The following is a 25,891-nucleotide window of genomic DNA, read 5'->3' as shown; positions in this document are numbered from 1 at the left end:
CTTCCGGTACAGCTGGTGCTCTCATGCATGTTTCAGTGTTATTTGCCTCGAAGTGAGCATAGAAGTAGTTTAGCTCGTCCGGTAGGCTTGTGTCACTGGGCAGCTCTCAGCTGTGCTTCCCTTTGTAATCTGAAATCCGACGAGCGTCAGAGACGGTGTAGTAGGACTCGATCTTAGTCCTGTATTGACGCTTTGCCTGTTTGATGGTTCGTCGGAGGGCATAGCGGGATTTCTTATAAGCTTCTGGGTTAGAGTCCCGCTCCTTGAAAGAGGCAGCTCTAGCCTTTAGCTCAGTGCGGATGCTGCCTGTAATCCATGGTTTCTGGTTGGGATATGTACGTACAGTCACTGTGGGGACGACGTCATCGACTTATTGATGAAGCCAATGACTGATGTGGTATACTCCTGAATGCCATTGAAGGAATCCCGGAACATATTCCAGTCTGTGCTAGCAAAACAGTCATGTAGCTTAGCATCTGTTTCATCTGACCACTTTTTTATTGATCTAGTCACTGATGCTTCCTGCTTTAATTTTTGCTTGTAAGCAGGAATCAGGAGGATAGAATTATGTCAGATTTGCCAAATGGAGGGCGAGGGAGAGCTTTGTATGCTTCTCTGTGTGGAGTCCCGTGTGGCTCAGTTGGTAGAGCATGGTGTTTGCAACGCCAGGGTTGTGGGTTCGATTCCCACGGGGGACCAGTACGGAGAAAAAATGTATGAAATGTATGCATTCACTACTGTAAGTCGCTCTGGATAAGAGCGTCTGCTAAATGACTAAAATGTAAAATGAGTATAGGTGGTCCAGATTTCTTTTCCCTCTGGTTGCACATTTAACATGTTGATAGAAATTAGGTTAAGCTGATTTAAGTTTCCCTGCATTAAAGTCCTCGGCTATCGCAGTCCTGATGTCTAGAAGTTATTTTCGGTCATAAGAGATGGTAGCGGCAGCATTATGTACAGAAATAATAAAGAAATAAGTTACAGATAAACAAACAAAAAAACACAATCGTTTGGGGTCACGTATAACGTCTGCCTTCTGCTCCAGTGCCATTTTTACGGTCGATGGTCGTAAACCTTCATAAATATGGTAATGGCTACAGGAAGATCCACAAATGATTGAATATACCACTGAGCACTGTCAGGGCAATTATAAAAAAATTCTAAAGATATGGAACAGTTGAAAAAGTCACGGGTGGAGGATGCAAATGCATTTTGCCCCCAGGATAGGGAGGAGGATGGTGAGAGAAGCAACAAAATCCGTTTCAAAAAGCACCATCAGACGCCACCTCCACAACCACAGGCTTTTTGGAAGGGTTTCCAGAGGAAAGCCCTTTCTAACCCCAAGACACAGACGCAAGCGCTTGGAGTTTGCCAAACATCATTTAAATTATGACTGGAAGAAGGTGCTCTGACATCATACCTCATGATGCCATCTACTTTGTGAAGTGCACCAGCCCCTCCTGCAGCAAAGCACCCGCACAACATGATGCTGCCACCCCCGTGCTTGACGGTTGGGATGGTGTTCTTCGGCATGCAATCCTCCCCCTTTTTCCTCCAAACATAATGATGGTCATTATGGCCAAACAGTTCTATTTTTGTTTCATCAGACCAGAGGACATTTCTCCAAAAAGTACGATCTTTGTCCCCATGTGCAGTTGCAAACCGTAATCTGGATTTTTTTATGCCTGTTTTGGAGCAGTGGCTTCTTGCTTGCTGCGTAGCCTTTCAAGTTATGTCAATATAGGACTCGGTTTACTGTGGATATAGATACTTTTGTACCTGTTTCCTCCAGCATCTTCACAAGGTCCTTTGCTGTTGTTCTGGGATTGATTTGCACTTTTCGCATCAAAGTACGTTCATCTCTAGGAGACAGAACGCGTCTCCTTCCTGAGCGGTATGACGACTGCGTGGTCCCATGATGTTTATACTTGCGTACTATTGTTTGTACAGATGAACGTGGTGCCTTCAGGCGTTTGGAAATTGCTCCCAAGGATGAACCAGACTTGTGGAGGTCTACAATTTTTTTCTGAGGTCTTGGCTGATTTCTTTTGATTTTCCCATGATGTGAAGCGAAGAGGCACTGAGTTTGAAGGCAGGCCTTGAAATGCATCCACAGGTACACCTCCAATTGACTCAAATGATGTCAATTAGCCTATCAGAAGCTTCTAAAGCCATGACATAATTTTCAGGAATTTTCCAAGCTGTTTAAAGGCACAGTCAACTTAGTGTATGTAAACTCCTGACCCACTGGAATTGTGATACAGTGAAATAATCTGTCTGTAAACAATTGTTGGAAAAATGACTTGTGTCATGCACATAGTAGATGTCCTAACCGACTTGCCAAAACTATAGTTTGTTAATTAATAAGACATTTGTGGAGTGGTTAAAAAATGAGTTTTAATGACTCCAACCTAAGTGTATGTAAACTTCTGACTTCAACTGTATAAAAAATATATATTTTTAAATACTTGCGCCTTTCAGGTCCTAAAGATGAGTTATCCAGGTTACCCTCCTTCCGGTGGCTACCCTCCCCAGGCAGGTGGCTACCCTCCCCAGGCAGGTGGCTACCCTCCCCAGGCAGGTGGCTACCCTCCCCAGGCAGGTGGCTACCCTCCCCAGGCAGGTGGCTACCCCCCACAACCGGGTGCATATCCCCCCCAGGCCGGCGGCTACCCACCCCAGGCCGGCGGCTACCCACCCCAGGCCGGCGGCTACCCAACCCAAGCCGGCGGCTTCCCACCCCAGGCAGGGGGCTACCCCCCCCAGGCAGGGGGCTACCCTCCCCAGCAGGCCGGAGGTTATCCTTCCATTCCTCCAGCACAAGGTAAGGCTATTATTTTGGGACTACATTAGTATTTTGTTTTCATGGTAGTGCAAAAGTGTGCTTGCTCTGGTTTGGAGTTATCCTGTTCATTAAAATCATGCAACATCACTTACTTGTTGTCTCTTCATTCTCTAGGTGGGTGGGGTGGAGCCCCTGTTGGTGGAATGGTAAATATGACTTATTATCTTGTATCAAGTAGCTAACTAAGAACCAAGTAACTACCAACATATTGACAGGCTCTAAATCAGCTGGTTTTATTTACGACCTGATCTACACACCCTGTTACCATGTCATTATGTCCCAAATGGCTCCCCATTCCTATGGGCCCTTGTTCTAAAGTAGTGCACTATTTAGGGAATAGTGTGCCATTTGGGACATAACCAGAGCCAGTAATGTGATACCAGCTAATCACCTAGTTTTCTCCATTTCAGCCAGGCGGAGGTATGCCCCAGGGATACCCAGGAGGCCCTGCCCCAGGACAGCAGCCCATGCCTGGCTACCCTGGAGGAGCCCCGGCACCCAACCCCTCCATGCCAGGATACGGAGGTGGTGCTCCGGCTATTCCCCATTCACCTGCCATCAATGTGAGAATCTCTTGTTTCTTTTTCAGTTTGTGTCATGTGGATTGAAACCATTAACCTGTATTTAAATGTATTTACATAGCTTTTTCCTAATATGCTTTACAAAGTATTTCCTTGTTTCAGTATTTCCTTGTTTCAGTATTTCCTTGTTTCAGCATTTCCTTGTTTCAGCATTTCCTTGTTTCAGCATTTCCTTGTTTCAGCATTTCCTTGTTTCAGCATTTCCTTGCTTCATTTTCAGTACTTGTTTGTATTTGTCATTAGAGAGGTTACAGGGGTGCGATAAAGGACCACCCAGGTGCTGACCCTCTGAGGGATGTGGAAGTCCTCCGCAAGGCCATGAAGGGCTTTGGTCAGTAGTTCATCATTATAGACATTCACTATCATGGATAGATGTATGAAGGATTTGATGAGATTCAATAAAATTCTAATAACACATTATTAAGAGATGCACATTACATAACTGAAGTTCCTTCTGGGAAAATAGTTATTTTATTATATTCTATAAATATTCAATGGCTAGATGCATATGTAGAATATTATACAATTAAGAGCACACTATTTAGTGATACACATTCCATCTACTACCAGTTAAACTGCTAATAATAGATTATTTTCAACAGGCACGGATGAGTCCGCTATAATTGAGCTTCTTGGAAGCCGCACCAGCAAGCAGAGGGTTCCAATGGTTGCCGCCTACAAAACCACTTATGGGAAGGTGAGGTTTACACTAGAGTAATGACTGTGGTTTCTTCTATTGTCTGCTATTGTTGCTGTTAGTTTAACTTCCATGTAGTGTTCTATGTCTGCATCCTGTAGTGGTAATTCTAACCAAAAGGAGAGAGAGAGACTATTCTTCAAAACAACTTTATTATAACATTTGCAAAAATGAAGCAATCAATAACAACCACTCAGTGCATCGTTAGGAAAGCCCAATGAACAGAGTTCTCTCTCTTATAGAAAAACGACCACCTATTTTGTCTACGTGGCAGTTTATCAGATGGAAACAGGGACGGAACATGGTGTGTAAAAGCAGATTTAGCTTATCTGTTCAGATAATGGTGGCAACATCAACTGTCTGTTCCTTCCTGCTTGTTTTCACACATCTAAGTTCCTGTAGATTGTGAAAACAGGATTGTACATACTGAGGTCGCACCCGAACGGCTCTTATCTGTATGCCAAGATTTATGACTAAGTCACACGACAAGCCTGTATCAGTAAAAATACTAACATATAACAATAGACAATTCTCTTAAGTAAAACAGCCTAGTATGTCAATCAAATTTATTTATAAAGCCCTTCTTACATCAGCTAATGTCACAAAGTGCTGTACAGAAACCCAGCCTAAAACCCAAAACAGCAAGCAATGCAGGTGCAGAAGCACGGTGGCTAGGAAAAACTCCCTAGAAAGGCCAAAACCTAGGAAGAAACCTAGAGAGGAACAAGGCTATGAGGGGTGGGAAGTCCTCTTCTGGCTGTGCCGGGTAGAGATTATAACAGAACATGGCCAAGATGTTCAAATGTTCATAGATGACCAGCAGGGTCAAATAATAATAATCACAGTGGTTGTAGACGGTGCAACGGGTCAGCACTTCAGGAGTAAATGTCAGTTGGCTTTTCATAGCTGATCATTCAGAGTATCTCTACCACTCCTGCTGTCTCTAGAGAGTTGAAAACAGCAGGTCTGGGACAGGTAGCACGTTCGGTGAACAGGTCAGGGTTCCATAGCCGCAGGCAGAACAGTTGAAACTGGAGCAGCAGCACAACCAGGTGGAATGGGGACAGCAAGGTGTCATCAGGCCAGGTAGTCCTGAGGCATGGTCCTAGGGCTCAGGTCCTCCGAGAGAGAGAAAGAAAGAGAGAATTAGAGAGAGCATACTTCAATTCACACAGGACACCAGATAAGACAGGAGAAATACTCCAGATATAACAGACTGACCCTAGCCCCTGACACATAAACTTTTGCAGCATAAATACTGGAGGCTGAGACAGGAGGGGTCGGGAGACACTGTGTCTAATTAAACAGTATAGTATATAATTAATATTTAACTTCTATGGCCTAGTCAACAGCCAGTGGAATCGCGTGGCACGAAATACAAATACCTCAAAAATGCTATAAGTTCAATTTCTCAAACATATGACTATTTTACACCATTTTAAAGACGAGACTCTCGTTAATCTAACCACATTGTCCGATTTCAAAAAGGCTTTACAGCGAAAGCAAAACATTAGATTATGTCAGGAGAGTACCCTGCCAAAAATAATCACACAGCCATTTTCAAAGCAAACATATATGTCACCAAAACCACAGCTAAATGCAGCACTAACCTTTGATGATCTTCATCAGATGACACTCCTAGGACATTATGTTATACAATACATGCATGTTTTGTTCAATCAAGTTCATATTTATATCAAAAAACAGCTTTTTACATTAGCATGTGATGTTCAGAACTAGCATACCCACCGAAAACTTCTGGCGAATTTACTAAATTACTCATGATAAACGTTGACAAAATATACTGCTCAAAAAAATAAAGGGAACACTTAAACAACACATCCTAGATCTGAATGAAAGAAATAATCTTATTAAATACTTTTTTCTTTACATAGTTGAATGTGCTGACAACAAAATCACACAAAAATAATCAATGGAAATTCAATTTATCAACCCATGGAGGTCTGGATTTGGAGCCACACTCAAAATTAAAGTGGAAAACCACACTACAGGCTGATCCAACTTTGATGTAATGTCCTTAAAACAAGTCAAAATTAGGCTCAGTAGTGTGTGTGGCCTCCATGTGCCTGTATGACCTCCCTACAACGCCTGGGCATGCTCCTGATGAGGTGGCGGATGGTCTCCTGAGGGATCTCCTCCCAGACCTGGACTAAAGCATCCGCCAACTCCTGGACAGTCTGTGGTGCAACGTGGCGTTGGTGGATGGAGCGAGACATGATGTCCCAGATGTGCTCAATTGGATTCAGGTCTGGGGAACGGGCGGGCCAGTCCATAGCATCAATGCCTTCCTCTTGCAGGAACTGCTGACACACTCCAGCCACATGAGGTCTAGCATTGTCTTGCATTAGGAGGAACCCAGGGCCAACCGCACCAGCATATGGTCTCACAAGGGGTCTGAGGATCTCATCTCGGTACCTAATGGCAGTCAGGCTACCTCTGGCGAGCACATGGAGGGCTGTGCGGCCCCCCCAAAGAAATGCAACCCCGCACCATGACTGACCCACCTCCAAACCGGTCATGCTGGAGGATGTTGCAGGCAGCAGAACGTTCTCCACGGCGTCTCCAGACTCTGTCACGTCTGTCACGTGCTCAGTGTGAACCTGCTTTCATCTGTGAAGAGCACAGGGCGCCAGTGGCGAATTTGCCAATCTTGGTGTTCTCTGGCAAATGCCAAACGTCCTGCACAGTGTTGGGCTGTAAGCACAACCCCCACCTGTGGACGTCGGGCCCTCATATCACCCTCATGGAGTCTGTTTCTGACCGTTTGAGCAGACACATGCACATTTGTGGCCTGCTGGAGGTCATTTTGCAGGGCTCTGGCAGTGCTTCTCCTGCTCCTCCTTGCACAAAGGCGGAGGTAGCGGTCCTGCTGCTGGGTTGTTGCCCTCCTACGGCCTCCTCCACGTCTCCTGATGTACTGGCCTGTCTCCTGGTAGCGCCTCCATGCTCTGGACACTACGCTGACAGACACAGTAAACCTTCTTGCCACAGCTTGCATTGATGTGCCATCCTGGATGAGCTGCATTACCTGAGCCACTTGTGTGGGTTGTAGACTCCGTCTCATGCTACCACTAGAGTGAAAGCACCGCCAGCATTCAAAAGTGACCAAAACATCAGCCAGGAAGCATAGGAACTGAGAAGTGATCTGTGGTCCCCACCTGCAGAACCACTCCTTTATTGGGGGTGTCTTGCTAATTGCCTATAATTTCCACCTGCTGTCTATTCCATTTGCACAACTGCATGTGAAATTTATTGTCAATCAGTGTTGCTTCCTAAGTGGACAGTTTGATTTCACAGAAGTGTGATTGACTTGGAGTTACATTGTGTTGTTTAAGTGTTCCCTTTATTTTTTTGAGCAGTGTACATAACAATTATTTTAAGAATTATAGATACAGAACTCCTTTATGCAAACGCTATGTCAGATTTTAAAATAGCTTTTCGGCGAAAGCACATTTTGCAATATTCTGAGTACATCACAGGCTAGCTAATTTGACATCCACCAAGTTTGGGGCTCACTAAACTCAGAATTACTATTAGAAAAATTGGATTACCTTTGCTGTTCTTCGTCAGAATGCACTCCCAGGACTTCTACTTCAACAACAAATGTTGTTTTGGTTCCAAATAATCCATAGTTATATCCAAATACCTCCGTTTTGTTCGTGCGTTCAGGTCACTATCTAAAGGGTAACGCGCGAGCGCATTTCGTGACAAACAATTTCAAAATATTTCATTACCGTACTTAGAAACATGTCAAACGCTGTTTAAAATCAATTTTTATGCTATTTTTCTCGTAAAATAGCGATAATATTCCAACCGGGCAACGTTGTATTCATTCAAAGGCTGAAAGAAAAGAAATGGAGAAGTCTCGTGAACTCGCATCTCAGTCTCACTGTCCCCAGGCTGACCACTTACAAACTATGCTGCTATACTTTGCCCAGAGACAGCAGACACCCCATTCCACTTTCTGGTGGCTTTAGAGAGCCAATGGAGGCCTTAGAAAGTGTCACGTTACAGCACAGATGCTGTAATTTCGATAGAGATGCAACAGAAGGACAACAAATTGTCAGACAGGGCATTCCTGTATGGAATGTTCTCAGATTTTGGCCTGCCATATGAGTTCTGTTATACTCACAGACACCATTCAAACAGTTTTAGAAACTTTAGAGTGTTTTCTATCCAAATCTATTAATTATATGCATATTCTCGTTTCTGGGCAAGAGTAGTAACCAGTTTAAATCGGGTACGTTTTTTATCCGGCCGTGAAAATACTGCCCCCTAGCCCCAACAGGTTAATTTACACCACAGTCTCAAATGACACCCTATTCCCTATTTATTCCCCTATGAGCCCTGGTCGAAAGTAGTGTGCTGTAAAGGGAATTGGGTGGAGCAGCAGCACATTTGGGGCACAGATTTACTGTATGTTGAGTGACCTCTTACACAATCTTCTTTTTCACAGGATTTATTCCACGATCTAAAGTCTGAGCTGACTGGGAGTTTTGAGAAGCTGGCTATTGCCATGTTGCAGACACCAGCCAAGTTCGATGCATCTGAACTCAAAGAAGCCATATCGGTTTGAACGGGTTCTTTTGTTTACTCTTAGACTATACCAGGGTCGTGTTCATTAGAGCAAAACGTCGGATAACATTTTGAAACAAAACAACAGAAACAAGCTTCTTATTGGACAAGTTCTGATATTACCTCCCCGTTTCAGTCCGTTATGGACCGTTTTCTTCTGTTTCGTGCCTACTGAACACCACCCAGGTTATTCCACTCTTTATATTAGGCCTCTTTTGTGAGTCATTTCAGTATGAAACAGAAAGAAAAACTCAATTAAAGACAGTAAAAGTCAGGTATGTTGAGGCCTGAGGAATCACCCATCTTACTATCTGGTGAACAAAAGTGATTTAGCTACTTACTGTAGCTTGTAGAGAACAAGTATTACTTGGGCATTGATGTATTCTTGTCTTGAACCACAAACTATATGGTGAACTATGTGGTGATTTACTGTAGCTGTACAGAATAAGTATTACTTTATTGCACCTGGCCAGTAATTATTATTGTCTTCTAGATCATTTCTGGAACTCATACACATAGCATTTATATATTTACTGTATACTTAACCCTGGCTGGTTTTTGTTCTCAGGGTGCAGGTACTGATGAAGCATGTCTGATTGAGATCCTGTCATCTCGCTCCAATGCAGAAATCAGAGAAATCAATCAAATTTACAAACATGGTAAGAGCTGTGTATTTATTATTTGTATTTATTATGGATCCCCAGTAGCTGCTGCCAAGGCAACAGTAGCTAAAATGCCAAGGCAGCAGCTACTCTTCCTGGGGTCCAGCAGAGTTAAGGCAGTTTATACAATTTAAAAAACATTACAATACATTCACAGATTTCACAACACACCTACTCCACCACTACCACATATCTACAGTACAAAATCCACGTGTACCTGTGTGTATAATGCGTATGTTATCGTGTGTGTTTGTGGCAACTGACCACACGACTGAATAGTAGTCAAGATGCGACAAATCTAGGACCTGTAGGACCTGCCTTGTTGATAGTGTTGTTAAGAAGGCAGAGCAGCACTTTATTATGGACAGACTTCTCCCCATCTTAGCTACTGTTGTACCAATATGTTTTGATGACAGTTTACAATCCAGGGTTACTCCAAGCAGTTTAGTCACCTCAACTTGCTCAATTTCAACATGATTTAGTTGAGGTTTAGTGAATGATTTGTCCCAAATACAATGCTTTTAGTTTTATAAATATTTAGGACTAACTTATTCCTTGTCACCCACTCTGAAACTAACTGCAGCTCTTTGTTAAGTGTTGCAGTCATTTCAGTCGCTGTAGTAGCTGACATGTATAGTGTTGAGCCATCTGTATGTCAGTGGCATGTCATTAGTAAAGATTGAAAAAAGTAAGGAGCCTAGACACCTGCCCTGTGTGTAACTGACTGAAATGCTGTTCGTTTAAGAATATGTATTGAAATGCTGTTTGTTTCAGAGTATGGTAAGACCCTGGAGGATTCCATCAGTAACGACACCTCAGGACACTTCCGTAGGCTCCTCGTCTCACTCTGTCAGGTAACTTTTTATTGATATGTTATCGATGGGTTTTTGTTATGTTATTGATGTGTTGTTAATCGTTATCATTGTGTAACATCTTTGAAAGTGAAGGCTAAAGCTGATTCACGATGACACCCTAATACTCAACAAAGTCGGTGCTCTTGCACTTCAAACTGGCTATCTAATGGCTACAAATTAGACATATCTTTAATTTGTGTTAACAATTTCTGAAATGTCATATTATTTTAATGAAGTGAACAAGCGAAAAAGACTCGGGAAACCAGATTTGTATGAAACTGCTATTGCCCTCTCAAGATAAACATCTACTACAGGAAGTACAGCCTATTATAGAGCCATTTTTTGTTTACAAGCAAACGTCATATTGGAGTGGTGCACATGTATGCTCGCAGCAAAAAGTCCTGTAGCAGATAGCTATACACTGATGTTGGGACATTGACAAACTTAGTCGTGTGTGAGTGATGACCATGAAAACACACAAGACTGATGGCTATAGCTATGTTCAACAAGTTATTATTCTTCTGGTTTTACCTAGCTCTATTTGGGATATTTTACCTTGCCTCGCTGGCTTGCTACGTAATCAGTCCTCCAATGACATCTGCAATGTTGTAGACGATGACCATCTGATTATGTGTTTGTTAACTTGCAGGAGCTGTATTTGAAGTTGAATGTGATCGTATCCACTTCAATGTAAACATACCCCTTTCTACTGCGAATATGTGCCCAAAACTTTTGATGCGGCTGGGTCTGGGTTTTTCAACAAGCAATGGGTCTATGGTTGCATCCCAAAACTGCAGCCTATTCCCTATATAGTGCACTACTTTTGACCAGAACCGTATGGGCCTGGTCAAAAGTAGTGCACTATAAATGGAATAGGGTGTAATTTAGGATACACACCCATAAAGATACCCTGGAAGATTTATGGAAGCAATTACTGAAATTGGGGAGGAGAAGTTGAGTTTCCATGCCTCAAATTCCTTCCTAGCTACCAGTATTCCACTATTCATAGTTTGTAAGGGTTTCCAGATTCCCCCCCCCCCCCCCCCCCCCGTGGAATAATATTGTCTGCCTCCCAGGCACTGGTCAAAAGCAGTGCACTATATAGGGAATAAGATGCCATTTGGGACGCATCCATTTCTTTTGTAGTATAACCATCTTTTTGCTCCCTGTTTGAAGGGAAATCGAGACGAGAGGGAACAAGTGGACACCAACATGGCCAAACAGGATGCTCAGGTGAACACTGTTCTGTTAATATAATAGAAATTCAATTGTTTTAAAGATCTTTGTGATGTCACAATAGTGCTTATATACCCAGTAGGCTTATACGAAATTGGACATTATTTGTTTCATTTCTGATCTGAAACTTTACTTAAGGAAGCATGTGTCTGCCAATATTCATGTTAAAAAATCGAATTCAAAAAATATTGGCAGCCGTATGATTCCAAAGAGTTAAACAAGCATTTCATGCTTCTACTGATAGTGTTATTTTGTGTTAGATACTGATCATGTTGTGTGTTAAAACAATAAACAACATGATCAGTTTCTATTTTTTATTTAACCTTTATTTAACCAGGTAGGCCAGTTGAGAACAAGTTCTCATTTGCAACTGCAACGTGGCCAAGATAAAGCAAAGCAGTGCGACACAAACAACAACACAGAGTTACACATGGAATAAACAAATGTTCAGTCAATAACACCATTTAAAAAAAACAAAAGTCTATATACAGTGTGTGCAAATGGCGTGAGGAGGTAAGGCAATAAATAGGCCATAGTAGCAAAGTAATTACAATTTAGCAGATTAACACTGGAGTGATAGATGTGCAGATGATGATGTGCAAGTAGAAATACTGGTGTGCAAAAAAGCAAAACGTAAATAAAAACAATATGGGGATGAGGTAGGTAGATTGGATGGGCTATTTACAGATGGGCTGTGTACAGCTGCAGCGAACGGTTAGCTGCTCAGATAGCTGATGTTTAAAGTTAGTGAGGGAAATATAAGTCTCCAGCTTCAGCGATTCTTGCAATTCGTTCCAGTCATTGGCAGCAGAGAACTGGAAGGAAAGGCGGCCAAAGAGGTGTTGGCTTTGGGGGTGACCAGTGAGATATACCTGCTGGAGCGCGTGCTACGGGTGGGTGTTGTTATCGTGACCAGTGAGCCGAGATAAGGCGGAGCTTTACCTAGCAAAGGCTTATAGATGACCTGGAGCCAGTGGGTCTGGCGACGAATATGCAGCGAGGGCCAGTCGACGAGAACATACAGGTCGCAATGGTGGGTGGTATATGGGGCTTTGGTGACAAAACGGATGACACTGTGATAGACTGCATCCAGTTTGCTGAGTAGAGTGTTGGAGGCTATTTTGTAAATGACATCGCCGAAGTCGAGGATCGGTAGGATAGTCAGTTTTACGAGGGTATGTTTGGCGGCGTGAGTGAGTGAAGGAGGCTTTGTTGCGAAATAGGAAGCCGATTTTAGATTTAATTTTGGATTGGAGATGCTTAATGTGAGTCTGGAAGGAGAGTTTACAGTCAAGCCAGACACCTAGGTATTTGTAGTTGTCCACATATTCTAAATCAGAACCGTCCAGAGTAGTGATGCTAGTCGGGAGGGTGGGTGTGGGCAGCGATCGGTTGAAAAGCATGCATTTAGTTTTACTAGCATTTAAGAGCAGTTGTGTGTTAGAAACTGATAATGTTATGTTGTGCATTAGAAACTGATCATGTTGTGCATTAGAAACTGATCATGTTGTGTGTTAGAAACTGATAATGTTATGTTGTGCGTTAGAAACTGATCATGTTGTGCATTAGAAACTGATCATGTTGTGCGTTAGAAACTGATCGTGTTATGTTGTGCATTAGAAACTGATTATGTTGTGCATTAGAAACTGATTATGTTGTGTGTTAGAAACTGATCATGTTATGTTGTGTGTTTAGAAACTGATCATGTTGTGCGTTAGAAACTGATCATGTTATGTTGTGCATTAGAAACTGATCATGTTGTGCGTTACAAACTGATAATGTTGTGCGTTAGAAACTGATCATGTTGTGCTTTAGAAACTAATCATGTTGTGCTTTAGAAACTGATCATGTTGTGCTTTAGAAACTGATCATGTTGTGTGTTAGAAACTGATCATGTTGTGTGTTAGAAACTGATCATGTTGTGCGTTAGAAACTGATCATGTTGTGCGTTAGAAACTAATCATGTTGTGCGTTAGAAACTAATCATGTTGTGCTTTAGAAACTAATCATGTTGTGCTTTAGAAACTGATCATGTTGTGCTTTAGAAACTGATCATGTTGTGCTTTAGAAACTGATCATGTTGTGCTTAGAAACTGATCATGTTGTGCATTAGAAACTGATCATGTTGTGTGTTTAGAAACTGATCATGTTGTGTGTTTAGAAACTGATCATGTTGTGCGTTAGAAACTGATCATGTTATGTTGTGTGTTAGAAACTGATCATGTTGTGCGTTAGAAACTGATCATGTTATGTTGTGCGTTAGAAACTGATTATGTTGTGTGTTTAGAAATTGATCATGTTGTGTGTTTAGAAATTGATCATGTTGTGCGTTAGAAACTGATTATGTTGTGCATTAGAAACTGATCATGTTATGTTGTGCATTAGAAACTGATCATGTTGTGCGTTAGAAACTGATCATGTTGTGCGTTAGAAACTGATCATGTTATGTTGTGTGTTAGAAACTGATCATGTTGTGCGTTTAGAAACTGATCATGTTATGTTGTGCGTTAGAAACTGATCATGTTGTGCGTTAGAAACTGATCATGTTGTGCGTTAGAAACTGATCATGTTGTGCGTTAGAAACTGATCATGTTGTGCATTAGAAACTGATATTGTTGTGCGTTAGAAACTGATTATGTTGTGTGTTTAGAAATTGATCATGTTGTGCGTTAGAAACTGATCATGTTATGTTGTGCGTTAGAAACCGATCATGTTGTGCGTTACAAACTGATCATGTTATGTTGTGTGTTAGAAACTGATCATGTTGTGCGTTTAGAAACTGATCATGTTGTGCGTTAGAAACTGATCATGTTGTGTGTTAGAAACTGATCATGTTGTGTGTTAGAAACTGATCATGTTGTGTGTTTAGAAACTGATCATGTTGTGCGTTAGAAACTGATCATGTTGTGCGTTAGAAACTGATCATGTTGTACATTAGAAACTGATCATGTTGTGCGTTAGAAACTGATCATGTTGTGCATTAGAATCTGATCATGTTGTGTGTTTAGAAACTGATCATGTTATGTTGTGCATTAGAAACTGATCATGTTATGCGTTAGAAACTGATCATGTTATGTTGTGTGTTTAGAAACTGATCATGTTATGCGTTAGAAACTGATCATGTTATGTTGTGTGTTTAGAAACTGATCATGTTGTGCGTTAGAAACTGATTATGTTGTGCGTTAGAAACTGATCATGTTATGTTGTCCATTAGAAACTGATCATGTTATGTTGTGCATTAGAAACTGATCATGTTGTGCGTTAGAAACTGATCATGTTGTGTGTTTAGAAACTGATCATGTTATGTTGTGTGTTTAGAAACTGATTATGTTGTGCGTTAGAAACTGATTATGTTGTGTGTTTAGAAACTGATCATGTTGTGCGTTAGAAACTGATCATGTTGTGTGTTTAGAAACTGATCATGTTATGTTGTGTGTTTAGAAACTGATCATGTTATGTTGTGTGTTTAGAAACTGTATGCTGCCGGGGAGAACAAAGTGGGGACAGATGAGTCCCAGTTCAACGCCATACTGTGTGCCAGGAGCAAACCCCACCTGAGAGCAGGTAGCTAACCATCCTGCAGTATCTGTGTTTATATTACCACGTCAGTTCACTGTTCTGGCCGACAGGGTTGGTTCCAGCAACCCGGCGCATGGTTATAGCAACTTTGCAAAGGGCTCATTAGTATGACAACCTTATTACATGCTTAACAACCCTGCCTATGGCTATAACAACCGTATTACATGTTATTACAACCCTGCCCATGGTTATAACAGCCATGGCTTATTAGTATATTATGACAACCTTATTACATGTTTATAACAACCCTGCCTATGTTATAACAACCCTGCCTATGGCTATAACAACCTTATGACATGTTTATAACAACCCTGCCCATGGTTCTTGTTTCTGCTAGTGTTCCATGAGTACCAACAGATGTGTGGCAGAGACATCGTGAAGAGCATCTGCAGGGAGATGTCTGGAGATGTGGAGGATGGCATGGTGGCTGTTGGTAAGTTCAGAAATAACCATCTAGCACTTTTTGGATCTGAAATTCCTGTTGACTGATGAGTGTTGAAAATCATATGATTCAGGATCACTTTGGTTTGGTTTGATATGCACAGTGTCTACATAGGGCTCTAAAGGAGGAATGGGTTGCTACTTGGGACTAAGCCAGTATGAAGGTTAGTCATGTCTCTACTCTATGAAGTAAAGCCTTGTCTTGTTGTGTTGCAGTGAAATGCATCAGGAACACTCCTGAATACTTTGCAGAGAGGCTTCACAAGGCCATGGCGGTAAGGAAAGAAAACTGTTTCCCACTCCGCTGATGGAAATGTTCTTAAACCGTGTTTACGGGTAGCCGCCATGAGACATTGTTTGTAGTCCCTATCACTATAGTGTCTTAGCTATTAGCTATTCCCTCCGCAAGGCAATCAAACAAGCTAAGTGTCAGTATAGAGACAAAGTGGAGTCGCAATTCAAAGGCTCAGACACGAGAGGTATGTGGCAGGGTCTACAGTCAATCACGGACTACAAAATAAAAAACAGCCCCGTCGCGGACCACGATGTCTTGCTCCCAGACAGACTAAACAACTTCTTTGCTCACTTTGAGGACAATACAGTGCCACTAACACGGCCCGCTACCAAAACCTGCGGGCTCTCCTTCACTGCAGCCAATGTGAGTAAAACATTTAAACGTGTTAACCCTCGCAAGGCTCCAGGCCCAGACGGCATCCCCAGCCGCGTCCTCAGAGCATGCGCAGACCAGCTGGCTGGTGTGTTTACGGACATATTCAAACAATCCTTATCCCAGTCTGCTCTTCCCACATGCTTCAAGAGGGCCACCATTGTTCCTGTTCCCAAGAAAGCTAAGGTAACTGAGCTAAATGACTACCGCCCTGTAGCACTCACTTCCGTCATCATGAAGTGCTTTGAGAGACTAGTCAAGTACCATATCACCTCCACCCTACCTAACACCCTAGACCCACTCCAATTTGCTTACCGCCCCAATAGGTCCACTGACGACGCAATCGCCATCACACTGCACACTGCCCTAACCCATCTGGACAAGAGGAATACCGATGTAAGAATGCTGTTCATCGATTACAGCTCAGCATTTAACACCATAGTACCCTCCAAACTCGTCATTAAGCTCGAGACCCTGGGTCTCGACCCCGCCCTGTGCAACTGGGTCCTGAACTTCCTGACGGGTCGCCCCCCAGGTGGTGAGGGTAGGAAACAACATCTCCACCCCACTGATCCTCAACACTGGGGCCCCACAAGGGTGCATTCTCAGCCCTCTCCTGTACTCCCTGTTCACCCACGACTGCGTGGCCATGCACGCCTCCAACTCAATCATCAAGTTTGCAGACGACACTACAGTGGTAGGCTTGATTACCAACAATGACGAGATGGCCTACAGGGAGGAGGTGAAAGCCCTCGGAGTGTGGTGTCAGGAAAATAACCTCACACTCAATGTCAACAAAACAAAGGAGATGATCGTGGACTTCAGGAAACAGCAGAGGGAGCAGCCCCCTATCCACATGGACGGGACAGTAGTGGAGAGGGTGGAATATTTTAAGTTCCTCGGCGTACACATCACGGACAAACTGAAATGGTCCACCCACACAGACAGCGTGGGGAAGAAGGCGCAGCAGCGCCTCTTCAACCTCAGGAGGCTGAAGAAATTCGGCTTGTCACCAAAAACACTCAAACTTTTACAGATGCACAATCGAGAGCATCCTGTCGGGCTGTATCACCGCCTGGTACGGCAACTGCTCCGCCCATAACCGTAAGGCTCTCCAGAGGGTAGTGGGGTCTGCACAACGCATCACCGGGTGCAAACTACCTGCCCTCCAGGACACCTACACCACCCGATGTCACAGGAAGGCCAAAAAGATCATCAAGGACAACAACCACCTGAGCCACTGCCTGTTCACCCCGCTACCATCCAGAAGGCGAGGTCAGTACAGGTACATCAAAGTGGGGACCGAGAGACTGAAAGACAGCTTCTATCTCAAGGCCATCAGACTGTTAAACAGCCATCACTAACATTGAGTGGCTGCTGCCAACATTACTGACTCAACTCTAGCCACTTTAATAATGGAAAAATGTATGTAATTAAATGTATCACTAGCCACTTTAAACAATGCCACTTTATAAATGTTTTCATACCCTACATTACTCATCTCATATGTATATACTGTATTCTATACCATCTACTGCATCTTGCCTATGCCGTACGGCCATCACTCATTCATATATTTTTATGTACATATTCATATTCATTCCTTTACACTTGTGTGTATAAGGTAGTTGTTGTGAAATTGTTAGGTTAGATTACTTGTTAGATATTACTGCATGGTCGGAACTAGAAGCACAAGCATTTCGCTACACTCGCATTAACATCTGCTAACCATGTGTATGTGACAAATAAAAATTTGATTTGATTTAGACATATTTTCACACACACACACACACACACACACACACACACACACACACACACACACTAGTGCTGAGTGATTAACCAACATTTTTTCAACAACTAATTGACAGTGTTCAATTATTTGAATTCCATTTCGTTTAGTTTTTTTCTTCTTTGTCTAGAGATAAATCAGATTCAGCCTGAACTGTGCGATGTAATAGGGAGTTGTAGTTTCCAACAGGTCAATTCTACATAATTTAGTGCATAAAGCGTGGTAATTAACTACAATGACCATAATCCATTGCGCATCTACTTGTCCGGTCTGTTTCTTTTACGCATGCTATGGCAGAGGCGGAAGAATGTGCAATCTTGAGGTGATATAGAAAGCAGCTGTTGCGTCGCGAGGTACACTATATATACAAAGGTATGTGGACACTCCTTCAAATTAGTGGATTCTGCTATTTCAGCCACACTCGTTGCTGTCAGGCGTATAAAATTGAGCACGCAGCCATGCAATCTCCATAGACAAACATTGGCAGCAGAATGGACTTACTGAAGAGCTCAGTGACTTTCAGTGTGGCACCGTCATAGGATGCCACCTTTCCAACAAGTCAGTTTGTAAAATGTCTGTCCTGCTAGAGCTGCCCCAGTCAACTGTAAGTGCTGTTATTGTGAAGTGGAAATGTCTAGGAGCAACAAAGGCTCAGCAGTGAAGTGGTAGGCCACATAAGCTCACAGAACGGGACCGCCAAGTGCCGAAGCACATAGCGTGTAAAAATCGTCTGTCCTGCCGCTGGAAGAAACGTCAGCACAATGACTGTTAGTCGGGAGCTTCGTGAAATGGGATTCCATGACCGAGTAGCCGCACACAAGCCTAAGATCACCATGCACAATGCCAAGCATCGGCTGGTGTAAAGCTCTCCGCCATTGGGCTCTGGAGCAGTGGAAACTCGTTCTCTGGAGTAATGAATCACGCTTCACCATCTGGCAGTCAAACGGATGAATCTGGGTTTGGCAGACGCCAGGAGACGCTACCTGCCCCAATGCATAGTGCCAACTGTGTAGTTTGGTGGAGGAGGAATAATGGCCTGTGGCTGTTTTTCATGGTTCGGGTTAGGCCCCTTAGATCCAGTGAAGGGAAATATTAACGCTACAGCATACAATGACATTCTAGACGATTCTGTGCTTCCAACTTTGTGGCAACAGTTTGGGGAAGGACTTTCCTGTTTCAACATGACAATGCCCCAGTGCACAAAGCGAGGTCCCTACAGAAATGGTTTGTTGAAATTGGGTGTGGAAGAGCTTGACTGGCCTGCACAGAGCCCTGACCTCAACCCCATCGAACACCTTTGGGATGAATTGGAACACCGACTGCGAGCCAGGCCTAATCGCCCAACATCAGTGCCCAACCTCACTAATGCTCTTGTGGCTGAATGTGAGCAAGTCCCCGTAGCAATGTTGTAACATCTAGTGGAAAGCCTTCCCAGAAGAGTGGAGGCTATTATAGCAGCAAAGGGGGGGACCAACTCCATATTAATGCCCATGATTTTGGAATGAGATGTTCGATGAGCAGGTGTCCACGTACTTTTGCTCATGTTGTGTATCTCTACCTGAAAATAAATGATCTAAGTGATTTAATAGTTGGTATTCAGCAGTCATAAAATTATGCCTTATTTACTTTGAAGAACTACAAAATAGTGATTTTTGTCAGACCGCATAGGCAGCAGTCAAATAAAACAAATATAATATACACAACTGAAATATTTTAGTAAAAAAAAGATGCTTAAGAAGCAATAGGCAGTAATGGGCAGTGACTACCATCATGGGATCCTTTAAAAAAAATATTCTGTGTTACAGCATTCAACCCAAATAATTGAAACCGAAATAGAAGACCGTGATTATTTTTTAATAATCGAACCGAAACCGAATCAAACTCAAAAAGCACTAATCACTCAGCACTAACACACACACACATTTAGACGCCGTAGGGATTTTTGTGTATTTTTTTATTTCACCTTTATTTAACCAGGTAGGCCAGTTGAGAACAAGTTCTCATTTACAACTGCGACCTGGCCAAGATAATGCAAAGCAGTTGGACAACATACAACAACACAGAGTTACACATGGAATAAACAAACGTACAGTCAATAACACAATAGAAAAATCTATATACAGTGTGTGCAAATGTAGTAAGATTAGGGAGGTAAGGCAATAAATAAATAGGCCATAGTGGCGAAATAATTACAATTTAGCAATAAAACACTGGAGTGATAGATGTGCAGAAGATGAATGTGATGCAAAGGATATTTTTTTTTATAACAATATGGGGATGAGGTAGTTGGGTGGGCTATTTACAGATGTGCTATGTACAGGTGCAATGATCGGTTAGCTGCTCTGACAGCTGATGCTTAAAGTTAGTGAGGGAGATATAAGACTCCAGCTTTCAGTGATTTTTTTTGCAATTAGTTCCAGTCACTTGCAGCAGAGAACTGGAAGGAAAGGCAGCCAAATGAGGAGTTCGCTTTGGGGATGACCAGTGAAATATACCTGCTGGAGCGCGTGCTGCTATGGTGACCAGTGAGCTGAGATAAGGCTGGGCTTTACCTAGCAAAGACCTTTATAGATGACCTGGAGCCAGTGGGTTTGGCGACGAATATGAAGCGAGTGCCAGCCAACAAGAGCATACAGGTCGCAGTGGTGGGTAGGTTATGGGGCTTTGGTGACAAAACGGATGGCACTGTGATAGACAACATCCAATTTGCTGAGTAGAGTGTTGGAGGCTATTTTGTAAATGACATTGCCGAAGTCAAGGATCGGTAGGATAGTCAGTTTTACAAGGGTATGTTTGGCAGCATGAGTGAAGGATGCTTTGTTGCGAAATAGCAAGCCGATTCTAGATTTAATTTTGGAGATGCTTAAATGTGAGTCTGGAAGGAGAGTTTACAGTCTAACCAGACACCTAGGTATTTGTAGTTGTCCAAATATTCTAAGTCTGAGCCGTCCAGAGTAGTGATGCTAGACGGGCGGGCGGGTGCGGACAGCGATCGGTTGAAGAGTATGCATTTAGTTTTACTTGCATTTAAGAGCAGTTGGAGGCCACGGAAGGAGTGTTGTATGGCATTGAAGCTCGTCTGGAGGTTTGTTAACACAGTGTCCAAAGAAGGGCCAGAAGTATACAGAATGGTGTCGTCTGCGTAGAGGTGGATCAGAGAATCACCAGCAGCAAGAGCGACATCATTGGTGTATGCAGAGAAAAGAGTCAGCCCGAGAATTGAACCCTGTGGCACCCCCATAGAGACTTCCAGAGCTCCGGACAACAGGCCCTCTGATTTGACACACTGAACTTTATCTGAGAAGTAGTTGGTGAACCAGGCGAGGCAGTCATTTGAGAAACCAAGGCTGTTGAGTCTGCCGATAAGAATGCGGTGATTGACACGAGTCGAAAGCCTTGGCCAGGTCGATGAAGATGGCTGCACAGTATTGTCTTTTATCGATGGCGGTTATGATATCGTTTGTGGCTGAGGTGCACCCATGACCAGCTCGGAAACCAGATTGCATAGCGGAGAAGGTACAGTCGGATTCAAAATGGTCGGTGATCTGTTTGTTAACTTGGCTTTCGAAGACTTTAGAAAGGCAGGGTAGGATAGATATAGGTCTGTAGCAGTTTGGGTCTAGAGTGTCTCCCCCCTTTGAAGAGGAGGATGACCATGGCAGCTTTCCAATCTTTAGGGATCTCAGACGATAAGAAAGAGAGTTTGAACAGGCTAGTAATAGGGGTGATGGAGTGATGGAGACTACAAGCTATATTTCAGGGCTACTTCATGGGATGTCACCTACTGTGTTGAGTAAAGAGATTATGCTTATATTATGATGACATTTTGTAAAGTTTTGGACTTCGGTAAGGGTTTTTTCAACTATTCGGGCACATTTATTTTCTCGAGGCAAGCCGAAGTTGGTAGCCAAAGTCAGTAGCTGAAGTCTATGCCCCTTTGTCGGTGATTGGTCAAAAGTAGGGATTCTTCAATAAAGTCTTTGTTGTCATTCAATGAGAGATGACTCGTTTTCATGCACATTTTTTTCACTGATAAATACTGCACCGAATATTTTAGTTAAATGTAAAATTGCAAAAACGTCAAAATTATTGACAGATTTCTTGAGTCATCTTGGATTAATTCGGACTATTTTGAAGTGTATACTGGCTACGGTGTCTCAAAATGGACAAACGGTACTATTGCCGCTTTTTTCAAATTTTTAAAGGAGTATGCGAGCACGAGTTTGGCTTGGCGCCAGCCGAACTGAGGCATACTGATGCCTTAACCCCTCTGTGATATAAATCCTTTAATTCATGTTTAGTATTGACTCTGTACTATGTGTTCCCAGGGGGCTGGGACCAAGGACAGGACTCTGATTCGGGTGATGGTGACTCGCTCTGAGGTGGACATGCTGGACATCAGACAGGTGTATCAGCAGACCTACGGCAAATCGCTGTACACCGCCATCTCTGTATGTACCTTACACAAATAATCACTATGCTAAAAGTATTTTATTGGAATCAATCCATTGATTTTATGCTATGGAGATGGATTGCTGCCAAAATTATGGAAATGAATGAATAATAATTCACAATTAAATTATATTCATTTCTTGGTTTATCTAATGGAAAATGACGCATTTAATACTGTTTTTTTCTCTCCATCTGATAGGGTGACACCTCTGGTGACTACAAGAAGATGCTGCTGAAGCTGTGTGGTGGAAGTGATTAGAGGGAAATTCGTCTACATCAACCAGGACAGTGAAGTCATAGAGTTAGAATGAGAATATTTCAATTCAGAGGTGCTATGGCCGTTCTAATTTCTATGAGTGTGCTAGTCCATAAGAATGTGCCAGACACGATCCTATATCAACCTGTGATGCATGTCGTTATTTTAGCCTTACTTGTGTCTCTCACTCCAATGCAACATTTCATTACTAACTACTAACACACACACCATAATGTACTAAATGATATATGCAAGATAATTATTTTCTTTGCTGCATATGCAATCAGTTATTGTGTAGTCTTGATACATTTTCACAGTGGTGGAAAAAGTACCCAATTGTCACACTTGATTAAAAGTAAAGATCCCTTAATAGAAAAAGTATTTTTACTTAAGTACTTTACACCACTGCATTTTCAAATGTTTTTTAAATCATGATATGTGTAATCATATTTCATGTTATCAGGATAGTATCATTGTATACTAAAATACAGTACTATAATTTACAAATGATTAGCTTTCTGCCAAAAACTAAATGTATATTAACATTTCTGGATGTTAAAGCCTTTGTGTAAACACGTGCAAATATTTTAGGAGATTTAGATACTTAAGATATACAAAATGTTGTATCCTACAGTTTTATTGCTGACTACTACTATATTCTTTGCAAATTAGCACCTTGTTTCATTTAGAATGAAAGCCAATAATAATGAAATATCACCACACATTTTTCCCCAAATTTTTCTCTGTTAGTGACACCTTTTATTAATGTAGGCAATTTTCCATTTTTTGTAGGCAATTTTTCCATTCCAATTTTCCAACATTGCTTGTTTCCCAGATATAAACACAATGTTGCCTTTTATGCTGCAGACCCAAAACCCGCCATGGCATGCAACTCTTTCAATGTTATACCATCTATTTTGAAAGCTATTTAGTTCCACACAAGTCAATATTTGTTTCTCATGTAATCGTTCATTGCCATTTTTACCGTAATTTGAATGTAAGTCATTGTGCAACTGTTTGCCAAACGTGAAACATTTATTCATTACATAGGTATCTATAACCGGTATACATGTAGTAAAATGTTATGCCAGTAGAGAGCAGGTTTTATACACAAGTGAAATTGGCAATGGATCCACTGAGACATGGTAACTGGAAAATGATCACTTCTGGCACAGTATATAGCTATTATATTAATACCACTTTTGTTACTTGTCACAATGGCCCAAAAGTGCTGCCTTAGTTTGTACAAACGTTTACAATCATTTGATTGTTGTAAAGTTCATCCACAGGCTTATAACGGCATCCTTAGTGTCAATTAAAATATTTTGACTGACTCATTTTCTGTTTCAATAATTTGATTTTTGTCCTTCATATTGATTGTCATAGCCTGAGTGCTATTAAGCCAAATCCTTTACACTCATAGGCTGGACAAGGACAGCATTGAAGATGGAAAGAGCACAAACAGACTTGGGACCAGGCAATGACTAATTTCTCTACTGAGAGACATTTAATAACTTCTTAAATAGTCATTTCCCTATTAGACAGCTGTTTAAGACAACATTGATAATTTGCATTTCAAAGGCCTGTTTCATTTGCACCTTGAACCTACGCAGACACATCGAAGTCAAGCTGACATTCAATCCCTCTTCAGAGACAAGATTTACCTCACCTTACCTACAGTCAAAGGTGGAAATGAAAAGGCTCATATGAAAGTATCCTCTCTGCATGGGCCTTCCTCTCTTATCTGAGAGGGAGAGGGGAAATTAAATAGTGTCTCAAATGGCATCCTATTCCCTTTATAGTGCACTACTTTTGACCAAGGCCCATCCAATAGGGTGCCAATTGGGACTTGAGAAAAAGGTTGGTTTGCGTTAGAGTTCACTGCCACACCAGATAGTGGTTTTAGCACAGCAGAGAGCTTTAGCTGGGCTGCTAAAAATAGTGGATGAAATGGAGGATGAGAGAAATGTATTCAAAGGCAATATTCCAAAGACCCCCCCCCCCCCTCTCTTTTTCTATCTTTCCCACTCTCTTCCCTCCCTTATTTACCCTAATTTTACCAGGTAAATTGACTGAGAACACATTATTTTACAGCAATGACCTGGGGAAGAGTTTCAGAGGGGATGAATGAGCCAATTTGGAAGCTGTGGTTGATTTGGTGGCCATGATGGTATGATTGGTATGAAAAATTGGGGATTTAGCCAAGACACCGGGGGTTAACACCCCTACTCTTATGATAAGTGAATGAAGCTTTTCTCATGCAGCTGTAATCATTTTAACATATGTTGACTAGGCTTCTTGTATCGTACCGTCACAGACTTAGAAATTACATATCAAAGACGCTATTTTGAAGCTGGATTTACCTGCAATGATTGTGGTTCTTTCACCCACCGTAGTTTACTTATTGTAAGTCGCTCTGTATAAATCTGACGTCAAAAAAAATATTATTTTACACATTTTGTATGTGTAAAAAGGCTCTAAGAGCATCTTCTAATGACTCAAATGTCAATAATACTGAGGAAAAATAGGAACCAAATCTTTGTGTTTGAGGGTTAGCTTAGTGTTACGACTAAATGACCCTTCACTTTGTAAATCCATGTGATCCTTTCTTCATCAAATATAAAGGTCAAAGGTAAATTAGGAGCAAAGCGGGAAAGTCCGACCACTTCCTTGTACTGTTGTTACAGAGTTACACTTGATGAATTATTAACACATATTTTAGTACCAGGAAAATATTTAAGCCTTTCTAATCATCATGCCCTTTACACAGCTTAAACACATACACCTATATCGTCTATGGCGTGCACATATAGTCATTTCCAGCTGTCTATCAGAGAGAATGGCTGAATGTGCCATATTGGCTGGGAGTGGGGGAATCTACATTTGGCTTGCTGTTTAAATGCTCCCATAGAGTCATGCTGATCAATAATATGTCCATGCGTCATCAGAACTGAACTGGTGCAGTCAGACCAGGGCTACTGTCAACCAGAGCTGCTGTCAAGGTCAGACCACCATGTACTGATTGACTCACTGGGTCTTCTTCCCCCTGGGACTGTCTCTACTACTGTATATTGTACTCAAGGGAGGTTGGGGCAGGTTGTCTGTCTCTCACCTGATCCATACCATTCCATGTTCAATTCATGTAGAAAGGGTCCGGGGAGACAATTCAGACTGAAATGATTTGACTACTGACCAGGGTTGGTATCAATTCCATTTCAATTCAAGTCAAGTCA

The 25,891-nt window shown here is 42.1% G+C and overlaps 1 protein-coding gene across 2 annotated transcripts in view; it reads left to right on the top strand.

The window, feature by feature from the left end:
* Positions 1-23,995, top strand: part of anxa11b (annexin A11b) — a 28,323-nt gene extending 4,328 nt beyond the window's left edge. The window contains exons 1-15 of one of the 2 annotated variants that reach the window (XM_029699108.1): positions 2,482-2,518; positions 2,561-2,824; positions 2,960-2,991; positions 3,256-3,408; positions 3,670-3,757; positions 4,029-4,123; positions 8,601-8,714; positions 9,288-9,378; positions 10,156-10,235; positions 11,412-11,468; positions 14,942-15,035; positions 15,388-15,483; positions 15,708-15,766; positions 22,279-22,401; positions 22,602-23,995. In XM_029699108.1, coding sequence (XP_029554968.1) covers positions 2,491-2,518; positions 2,561-2,824; positions 2,960-2,991; positions 3,256-3,408; positions 3,670-3,757; positions 4,029-4,123; positions 8,601-8,714; positions 9,288-9,378; positions 10,156-10,235; positions 11,412-11,468; positions 14,942-15,035; positions 15,388-15,483; positions 15,708-15,766; positions 22,279-22,401; positions 22,602-22,661 — 1,434 coding nt within the window. In that variant the 5' untranslated portion in view covers positions 2,482-2,490 and the 3' untranslated portion in view covers positions 22,662-23,995. Of the gene's footprint in view, positions 1-2,481; positions 2,825-2,959; positions 2,992-3,255; positions 3,409-3,669; positions 3,758-4,028; positions 4,124-8,600; positions 8,715-9,287; positions 9,379-10,155; positions 10,236-11,411; positions 11,469-14,941; positions 15,036-15,387; positions 15,484-15,707; positions 15,767-22,278; positions 22,402-22,601 lie in introns of those variants that run through there. The other variant, XM_029699107.1, reaches the window with a different exon arrangement.
* The last annotated feature ends 1,896 nt before the right edge of the window (positions 23,996-25,891 follow it).

This window comes from Salmo trutta, chromosome 18 (assembly GCF_901001165.1).
Source record: "Salmo trutta chromosome 18, fSalTru1.1, whole genome shotgun sequence".
NCBI lineage: Eukaryota > Metazoa > Chordata > Actinopteri > Salmoniformes > Salmonidae > Salmo > Salmo trutta.
Note: the sequence above shows the minus strand (reverse complement) of the source record. Positions and strands in the feature narration are given on the sequence as shown.